This window comes from Impatiens glandulifera, chromosome 5 (assembly GCF_907164915.1).
Source record: "Impatiens glandulifera chromosome 5, dImpGla2.1, whole genome shotgun sequence".
Taxonomy (NCBI): domain Eukaryota; kingdom Viridiplantae; phylum Streptophyta; class Magnoliopsida; order Ericales; family Balsaminaceae; genus Impatiens; species Impatiens glandulifera.
Genome location: NC_061866.1, coordinates 54,417,457 through 54,428,194, shown reverse-complemented (window position 1 = coordinate 54,428,194; position 10,738 = coordinate 54,417,457). Strand labels below are relative to the sequence as shown.

The window sequence follows — 10,738 nt, the reverse complement described above, 5'->3', positions numbered from 1 at the left end:
ATTATTCTATTATATAGACATTATAATTGACATATAAGGAAACTAAATAATATAATATTGATATTATCACAATTTATAATATTGTGATAATATTTTACAAATATATTATATTTACTGTAATATCCCCACTCAAACTCATGCAATCAACATAAGTATTGAGAGTTTAAAAATTAGAAAAGGAAAGCGCGAACAATAAGAAGTTACGCATCATTCTTAATCTTCTTCTTTTCCTTCACTTCTCTCTTCTGCCCGATCCATTGTCCATCCACTAACAACTCTTCTTCGATTCAGACCAATCAAAATTAACAACCAAAACCAATCAAACCAAGTTTACAAACTCCTTTAAAAAAAACTTAAATCAACAACCCACGACAACCAAACCAAACCAAACCAAAACCAATCAAACCAAACTTAGGGAAAACCCAAACCAAATTCAACTCACTATTCTCAACAACAACCAAAACCAAATTGAAGATTCTCAAACTCTTCAAAAAATCAACAACCCACCATAACCAAACCAAAAACCAATCTAAATATCTAAAAAGAAAAAAGATATTATTAAAAATATAAGAATAAATTATTAGAGTCCTCCATCAATGGCTAAGGTAACCATTGATGGAGGTAGCGGAAGACTATTAGTTGATTTACTCATGGACGATAACAAGACTCTGATACCATGTTAAATTAAAGAGAGAAAAATTATATTTAATTGTTATTAATTGTTACATAAATTATGTCTATTATATAGACATTATAATTGACATATAAGAAAACTAAATAATATAATATTGATATTATCACAATTTATAATATTGTAATAATATTTTACAAATATATTATATTATACTCTAACACTTCAGACTGTTATAAAAGGTAAATATTTCATTATCTTAGGATATGGTTTTGTTTTGGATTTTATTTTCTTGATAAAACTGGTTCATTTTCCTTTTCGGAATGCAATCTCAGGATTTCCAGCCATTAAAAAAGTAGACATCTTATGGAAAGATGATCCCAATATAAGAAAATCTCGTCAAACTTCATCAGGTGAACTATATTTGAAGGTTTCTATGTCCCAAAATTGTGATATACAAAGGAACAATTCAATCAAAACTGAAGCAAAACTCTCTCTATATTCGAATACCCTAACTCAGGCGGCGAGGAGCAAAAGTTGTTGTTGCCGTGAAGAATCAATCAAAATAAAAAGAGACTGAATTTCGAGAAGTGAAAAACGAAAAGATACAGCTTTAGCAAGAGAGACTATTTATTTAGGGTTTTATTTTTGATGTGACGATTGATTGGGTTTAACAACTCGCAATGATCGATTGAATATGTCTCTAATAAGCCAAAAGAAGCTAAGTGTTCGCGACTCTTACCGTCCTACATTGAACGAAGAACAAATTTCCTCAAATAAATCAATTATTCTCTTATGTCCCTATTCTATTATATAATTTGTTTTCATACATTTAGGTTTAGGATTTGATGTGATATTATTTAAAGTGATATTTTATGATAAAACACTATGACAAAAATTATTGTTTTCCCATAATTTAGACTATTTATTCTATTAACTTTATTGAAATCTGAAATCAATTTTTTAATTTAAGGAAAATAACCTAGAATAATCCAAAAACTAAATAAAAGAAAATGAATACAACAAAAATATTTATTTTTAAACTTAGTTCAATAATGTCAATTTTATTTGTACATTTAAAATATTTCATTCATGCATAAGAACTTGATATAACGACCAAATAGTAGCAATTTTAATTTTGAAACACTTGATAATTAAATATTTTAATTATATTAATCATTCTTAACAAGAATATCATTTATGCTAAGTAAACTTATTTAGATACTATTAGTAAATAATAAGATCAAACAAATTTTCTCAAATACAAAGTTTCTCGTTATGATCAAACTTTTCAAATAAATGGTAAAATATAAATTTAACATTTTTTTTCATTGTTTTGTAAATAAGAACCTCAAAATCAAATATTTAGCAACATAAAAAAATCAAAATTCAGTTTAAGCAAAAAAATTGATAACATGAAAATTTCTTGTAACAAATTTTACTTTTGGCCTAAAATTCACAAACGAACAGTAAAATATAATGACAGTTTATTATTATTATTATTATTATTATTGATTCTGAACCTCAAGATTAGTTGGAAAAAAAAATATGTTCACTGACTTTATTCTGATCGACTTTTGTCCCCATGTAATTGATGAAACATTTTATGTTATGCTCTTTGCCATCTAGTATACAACAAGATATGGTAATTAAAATTATTGTATATAAAAAGAAACACACTTTGATGAAATGGAGAAAATTAGGGGATACATGTTTTTCCTTTGTGATGTGACACAAGTTAGGGAGGACGGTGGAACATCTAACAAGCAGCTACAGTGTATCTATCTCTCCAATCCAGGTATAATTTTTATATCATTAATAGATATACACTGATCAATTAACCACCTCCAACACCAAAATGAACCTCCCTCATCATCCACCCCCTTCATCAACCTCCCCTAGATGATGATTCACATGCAACAAAAGCAATATCAATCAACAATAAGAACAATAAGAATGGGTAAAGAAGAAGCAAAACAAAAATCCAACCTACCTAGATGATAGAGGCAACAATAGAAGCACCAACCCATGAACTGTACACACCGTAAGCTTGAAGTCTGTACAACAACAATGCCCAACTTATTCATCCCAAAAGAATCAAACTCTATTTATCCTAATTATTTAGAGTCAGGGAAGGGGAGGGGATACAGAAGAAGTACTCTCATACCATAAGATTTCATATCATAATCCAAACCTCATAAAAAAAGATACAACAGTAAATGGGGTTGAAACAAGTAGGTGGTAGGACATTTCTCACATATCCTTCACCTACATGCCCCCAGCGAACTTACATTTCTCCTGCGTTCTCTTTTTCTTTCCTATATATTATAAACACAAACTATTAATCTGATGTACTGTTCAAATCTGGCTTCAACTCCTAGATGGTGAGTCTAAAACAACTTTATGATGTTTAACTTATATGTGCTACTGAAAGTAATTCATGACATTTTGTAACAACTACAACTGTGACAATAAGATAAAAGAACTAGAAGGAGGTGAGACTGAGAGAAAATACACAGAGGAGATGTGACCTAATTGAAAGAAGAAGGTGCCACTTGGATTGAAATAGATAGAGCTACAAACTTAATTCTTTCTTTGCAACATTTCTAGTGCTGCTCCCGACCTTACAAAACACCTTGACAGAACAGAATATAAAGGAAACCTAGCTATTAAAATATATCTGGTTAACTGGCCTTCTGGAATCAAATTGGTTACTAAGGAATTTATATACTACCCCAAGACCATACTACTTCTAGTACTGTTCCTTCCTGGTTAAATTGTGACACATTCTATCAGATTTTCCACAATTATTATCCATGTCGGTTTCCTGAATTGTTGCTCCAAAAGTGATTTTATTATTGTTATTATTATATTAGGCATAAGAAGAAAAAGAGAAGTATTGTATAGTGATAGTTATGCAAAATCTTACTATTACTCGCTTTATTCCTTACGGTGAAGAGCAAGTCTAACTCGCTGCCTCAAGCCTCAAAACTGAGAAACTACAAAGAGTTCTTTTGACTAGTCAGAAGGGCAATGTAATGTTCTAGAGAATGTTGGTAAACTTTAGGAACTCCTTACTTCAAATGTCAGTGGGCTGACTACTCGCATTTCCTGTTGATTATCCTCATAGTGAAATCATTGTTTATTTTTTAATGTGGTTGCCTCCCCAATCCTGCACTAACGTTTTTCTCCCAGAGTTTAAAAGTTATGCCCCTATAACGGCGATCCTTTCTTTCCTCTCTTTCAACATCTCCACCAATAAATTTGTATTGACAATTCAAATTTCAATCAATCAGACATTAAGTGGAACTGCAACAACTGGACTTAGGATGGTTCAATTAGAGATATGGCGGAAAATCTCCCGTAAAATCTGTGTTGTAACTAGAAACCAATTTGGAATTAATTAAGTTCCATATAGCAAATAGCCAATTAAAAATACCTAAACCACTCCCTTTTTCTACAGTCTCTATTATATGAATCTCTTCTCTAACAACCAATTGAGGCAAAGAGCAAGGGGACTCCCCTACAAATAGGTGAAATTCAGTTAAGCAGAAACAAGATTCCATCCCTATCTATCTCACACAAAGTTATATCAAATCAGGTGAGAACCATCATTCAGGAAAACTTAGTCATTTAGACTTACAGATGTAAATCATCCAGATTGATTTCCTGAAACAGGTTCACATAAAATCTGAAACCATCGGGGCTTACATCCCTGCAGAGTAGACCTGCAGAAAGAAGTACGAAATAATAAGTGATGCAATTCATCAACACTTATTTAATGTCCATGGTTGGAAAAAGAGTCTACCTTTGCTCTCAGCATTAAGAAGATGTTCTTTAGCCATACCTGGAGCAATCCCCAATATCATAGCCGCATCACTGGCACTAATGCCAGTTTTAAGGGCACAAGGCTTCAGGACAAGGGCTTTAATTCTAGAAAGCACCTACAATATATACGTTCCTACAGTCACAAATTACTACAAGCGACTTGCAATTGTTGATTGCAATTACATATAAGATTTATTTTTAATAAAGGGTAAGCTTTTCATTAATGAGAAAATTGTTGTGAATGCGAGAAGTATTCAAAAGAAAACAAAAAGAACTGGAAAAGAAAAATGGAACACAATTACAGAAAATTAGATTTCAATATGCTCAAAGAAGTAATTACATATAAGATTTATAAAAGGCTGATTCATTGTAAATTCGATATGTAACCCATATTGTGAAAAACTAACTTATATATAAAAATGGCCATACATCCAAATTTAGTTTTTGTTTTAAAAAGTAGCATGTATCTTTGCACAAGGACTTTTCTTTTTCTGAAAAATTACCTTTGCACAAGGATGGGCCAACTAACTCACTTAAGGTAGACTGTAAATTGCATTCTCAAAAGCTCAGGGCTCCTGGCTCTTTGTAAAGAGGCCAACAATGCCAATAATACAATCTCTGAAGAGATCGTAAGTAGACACACACAAACTGCTTTTCCAAGGAAATGTAGAAATCATACTACCGCTTGTAAACTCTTTCTTTCCTCTGGGTGATAATAATTGTATGTTCTTTCTCAAAGACTTCCAATGGAAAATGTTCACAATAAGGTTTTCTTATTTTCTGATACTCACAGTCAAAACAACTTTTTGTTACCACGGTTTAAATTTGATTTTTTTTCCAGTATGCAATTCTTCTAAAAAAGCAATTAGCAACTTAACACACCAAACATAATATTTAAAACATGATTTATCACTCCAAAATATGAAGGAAATTAAAAGCAATTATTGTCCTGCATACAACACAAGAGTAGAAGACGATGGGTATAGTAGCAATTCATGATACCTCCTCATCACTGTGGGACTTATTCTGGATCACCATGACACCACTATCAAATTTCCGAAGCATGACAGGACTACAAAGCAAATAACAAATACAAAAATGGATATCAAGTTAAAGAATTAACAGGACCAAGGAACAATAAAAGTACTATTGAAATATACAATTTACCTGAAGTATTTATTTTTTTACATTGTAATATGAAACCAACAGGTCATAGAGAACATTATCAAATAACCATGATGGTTGGAACTAGGCTATATTTGATTAGAGAGATTCACAAGAACATGAATGACTTTCAAGGTAAATAAATCCTTACACGTCGAACTTCTCCCAAATTGAACACGCTTGCAGTAGGTCATCTGGTGAGATCAACTCTGAACAGAAGAGAGCCAATTCTGATATTCACCTTCTTATATTGTATGGATCACAAATAGTGGAAACTGAATAAAGGAAAATAATGAACAAATCACTAAGGCAAAACATCATAGCACATACCAGTACCACGGGCTCGGTTGAAGAGACAATAAATATCTATCAGATTAATCATTCCTCCAGCTCTCTCCAGAGGAGATTTGACAAAGTCTGCCAACTAAGCAATAGAAGAAGATGCTTATCAAAAAGCCAAAAGCCTTCTAACAGAAAATAATAGGATTGACAGGATCCACATAAAGGTGAATAACTATTGGAAACCCAAAACCTACAGAGAAATCTAGATACCTGATCTAGTCAGTACAATATTCAAGCCACTATAAAAGAAGCACTCTAAGTAAAAATTTATCAGCAATAATTCAAAGTTACTGGCAAGCTCTATACTACATTCTCACTCTTAAAAGCTACTTCAAAGTTACAAAATATGTTCTAGGATTGATACTTACTTTTGGCTTGATACCTGGCACCAAGGAGACCTGCTTATTTCCTTGTTGAATTTAACCAGCATGGCTATTAATGCTTCTTGTCTTACTGCTAAAATTTCATATATTTGGAATGGAAGATGCTATGCGAGATCTCTCCTTAAACGTTGTACTCAATATACCAAGGAGTTCTAATTCTAATGATTCTTGGGTTACCTTAAATAAACAACTCGTTCTCTTCTACTAAGGCTTGGGATCTCATCAGGTATAGAGATTGAGGTTGGTCTGTGGAAAGTTGTTTTGTCGTCAAATATGGTTCCTATGCATAAGTTCATTACATGGTTCGTTTTTCATGAAAGGATAATGACGAAAGACATGTTGAGAATATTTATGAGAGTTGCATATCCATTTTGTCCATTCTGCAGAGAATGATGGTGAAACTATTGTTCATCTTCTAATGCCCCTACTCTCTTACTATATCAAGGAATGTTACAAGGAGTGTCATGCTCGAGCGATGCCATAAAGTTTGGAGCAAAACAAGGTATGGATTGTTGCGAAGGTTGCTGGTCATTGCCTCTCTTCTAGTATTCTTAGATACAACTTCTAAGTTTCAGTATATGCAACTGGAAGGAGAAAAATCCGCAAGTCTTCAGTGGAGTGAGCAGAAAAAATGATCAAGTTTCCCAACACTAATCCAATTGGTTACTTTGTAATATTGGGGGTTAGATAGTGAGAAGATGGTTCGTCAACCTTGATGGATAGTGAGAATCGGGGTAAGTTTCCCAACACTAACTCAACTCGTTACTTCATAGAGTGGGGTTAGACAGTGAGAAGATGTTGTTACATCCACTTTGATGGATAGATAGCAATAATTTGATAGAAAAAATTACTTTGGCTATTTTCAGTGTTTTGGTATAGAATGGTTCTGTCATTGAAACGTAAACCTAACAATACAAAATTTCACAAGAACCTCAAGCACAATATAACAGTATGAATTCTAGTGATACCTAAACTCAAACCACTAATTTTAGAACCGGAGAAGAAAATATCTTGCCAAATTTTTGTTCATGAGAGAGATCTTCCAAAAGTAATGGGGCAAAAAGAGAACCTGTCGTGACAACTGTTGATGATACAAAGCACCAGCAGACTCCTTTGTAACTGGTGAAATGATACCAACACTTAGCAACCAATTTTGCATTTCTTCTTTGGAACCCAACTCATCATCGACTAGACCACTAGCTTGGTTACTCGACCCTGACAGAAGTTTAAGCCTCATCTTCTCAGCTAGCATCATCATCTCTTTAGCTTTGCTCTGTAAAATGAGGACCAATACTTTAGAGCTCTGAAAATTGGATCTAAAAGTATGTAAACCAACCCAACAATGTTCGGGTAACTCATTTAACTACAAAGAAAAATATGTGTATTCAAACATGTTAGAAAGATTCACCCTATTATAAAGTGGATGCAAGTTTGTGCCCTCATTTGAGGGAGAGGATGCTAAAGGCAATAGAAAAACTGGCAAAGAAAATGCAGCAATTTTAGAAGGTGGAAATGTTATCTGCACTATAAATAGCTTCATTGGTATTAAACAACCTATAAATACCTCCTCATGTAAATGATTTTTTATCATATAATTCATTTTCCCCCACCATTGTCTCTGACACTCTTTTCATCCATGTGACGCATTCCATGAGTTCAGTTGCAGTTCTTTTGTGAAGCATAATGACCATGTTTCTTCTTTTTGCTTTTGGTTGCTTGTCTGCTTGATCATGTTGATACTTGATCAGTTTCCACATTGAACCTTTATCTTCTTTCCTTTTTTAATATTGTATAAAGAGCAGGCATAAAACTTCTAGAAACTCTTCCACAGACTACATGCCAAGTGTTAGTTCTCTATCCAGCTAACTCTATGACCCTGTAACCTACTCTGCAACTGTCTAAGATTTGGAAAGAAATGCCCAAAGAAGATGACAGAAGGCGACCAAATTATTTGCTAACCTGTTTTTAAGTCATTTTAGGGGAATGGGCTAGATGGTGACTAGGGCAGTGAAAAAAGGGTCTATTCAGGAGCACGGTCAAGATCTACTTGTGCCTGACACTATTTAGTTCTATAACTCCAAAAACAGCTTCTGCTAGGTCAGATGGGCCATCATCATTGACACTTAGGGCTTGTTTGAGGAAGTGGGTTTTTGGGTTTTACCTGAGTTTTTTCCTAAAAACCCTTATTTGATAAAAACTAGAAAAAAACTGATTTTTAAAATTTTAAGACTATTTTACCACTGAGTTGAGAGGGTATGGTGAATGTGAGAGAATTGTGGATTAGAGAGAGAAATGATAAGGTGGCTTAGAGAGAGGGGTAGTTTTGGTATTTAAATGGATAAAATTGATGATTAGATTGTTGATAAGATGTTTGGGTTTTGAGATAAAAATTGGGTTTTATCCCAATAACCAAACATCAAACAAGCCCTTAGTTGGGCCCTTTCTGTGTTGTGGACCAGTACTCGTATTATACACATCCAGAAAAACTCCTTGGTATTCTAAGAAAAGCCGTGGTGATTATATGTTATGCTATGATTACAACATAGGGTAAGAAAATACAACCAAATAGCAGAAGTACAATGACATGAAAATTAACTCCCTGACATTGGGGGGGGAGTACTATGCTACAGTGCCTTAACGTATGACACGATACACATGTTTAAACACCAACTTGCTCCTAAGGTTACAAGCAAGAGAATTTCAGCGTGCACCACCAAAATTCATAATCACTGCTTAGCGAGTCTTATCAGATACAAAAATTTACAGATCAGATTATTGAACACTCTTTAGAAAGTATTTTCATCTTTCTTCAGCTAGATCCTTGAGTGTACCATATGCATATAAGGTACACCAGTCGGATGTCAAGGACTGTTATTTAACATAGGTAAATGAAGTTCAATAACAAATATGCAGAAGATGACTATCTAGTACTACCAGATTGACCATTAACCTGCTAAAAACTAAAGTTTTTTTTTTTATGTATAGTGTGCATAAGGAAATACAAACATATACTAAATCAGTAACTAAGCAACTAGTTTAAAAGATATAACAGTAGTGAGCAAAAAGGGAACACAAAATATCTGATGAAGTTTGTCGGGATAAAACAGGTCATTCCAGCTTTAAGGTGAGAATGATTTTTATAACTCAATACTAAAATTACTGGAGTTCAACTTAAGTTAATCTTAATAAAATGTTGACCTCTTTAAAAAATAAAAACTTTAAGAATAATCTCCTTTATTTTGTTTCCCACAATGAAGGAATAGGAAAGACAGTCTCAACTCCTAAAAACAAGAGGTCATATTCCAAGCTCATGCTATTGAAATCTGAATCGACCTGACCCGTGAGAGAAGCCAGGTGCATTTGCAGCTTAGAGTAAGTGCAATTCGCTGCTTATAGTTAATTTACATACCATGAGAGCATTCATATCCTGGAAAGCTTCTTGCAGGCTTTTATCCGTGTTCTCCCAGATCTCCTGCTCCTTCCTAAGTATGCCTGCAACACCGACCACCGGCATTTTGAATCTCCCACCAGTTGAACATCCATCAATCGATTGCAAGTTCACAGAATTTGAATCACTTGGCCCTTCCTGACGCGAATTCTCCCATGCTCTTCCACTCCACGCCTCCCATAACTTAACCAAGAAAGCATCGGGATCGGATTTTCCCCTCAAGACAAGCGTGATCACCGTGGAACTCGATCCTTGCACGTCCAACTTCCCTTCTGGAGTCGTAAAAACCTGGAATCGGACTTTAGGGCTTGCGAATATAGATTTAATCGACTTCTTCATGGAGAATATGTGAGACACTGACTTAAGGGGGATCCCAGCGGCGTAGACAGAGAAGGTGGCGATGGGAGGGGCGGTGGCGTTGGGGATCCACAACAGGCGATGCGTAGTGAGGATAAGGAGTCCAGATCTGAGAGGGGGAAGAGTAGGATTGTTTTCGGTTTCAAGGTCGACGGAAGAGAGGGTAAAACATTCCACCTCACCCGGCTGCAGCACAGGGCGGCCGCTCGCCGTCAGCTCGGCAGGAGGCAACCATTTACTGGCCATGAAGTAAGCGGCTGGTGGCATATGCTAACTAAAAGATCATGATGTGATGGCGGCAACTTAGAAGTTATACCGACGGCCCCCGGCGGCTTCAAATTTGAGAGAAGAAAAGTAACGTTCTTTTACCCATGAAATTTCTTAATGTTCAACCTATCTTTTCTTACATTATTGTTTTTATTCTTTATCATATATCTTAAAACATCTATATATATATATATATATATATATATATATTTGGACCTTTTCTATTAAAGAATAAAAATAAATAAGTTTTATATATGGCTAAAAATAAGTAAGTTTTTTTAGTTATTATTATTATTATTATTATTATTATTATTATTA

General features: G+C 34.1%; 1 protein-coding gene across 2 annotated transcripts; it reads right to left on the bottom strand.

Moving 5' to 3' along the window:
• Positions 1-2,272: 2,272 nt before the first annotated feature.
• LOC124938341 (vacuolar protein sorting-associated protein 36) lies at positions 2,273-10,551 on the bottom strand. Of its 2 annotated transcripts, XR_007099400.1 has the most exons (10): positions 9,758-10,551; positions 7,418-7,621; positions 5,954-6,047; positions 5,775-5,832; positions 5,462-5,531; positions 4,440-4,575; positions 4,275-4,359; positions 4,071-4,154; positions 2,625-2,688; positions 2,273-2,529 (listed from the first exon to the last, which is right to left on the bottom strand). XR_007099400.1 is itself a non-coding variant. In XM_047478762.1 (9 exons), exons 1-8 carry the CDS (start codon positions 10,418-10,420, stop codon positions 2,625-2,627), a joined length of 1,374 nt encoding a protein of 457 aa, XP_047334718.1. In that variant the 5' UTR covers positions 10,421-10,550; the 3' UTR covers positions 2,273-2,529. The 2 variants fall into 2 exon arrangements, 1 of the variants encoding a protein (XP_047334718.1); XM_047478762.1 differs by lacking the exon at positions 4,071-4,154 and having other exon boundaries at positions 9,758-10,550.
• Positions 10,552-10,738: the final 187 nt, after the last annotated feature.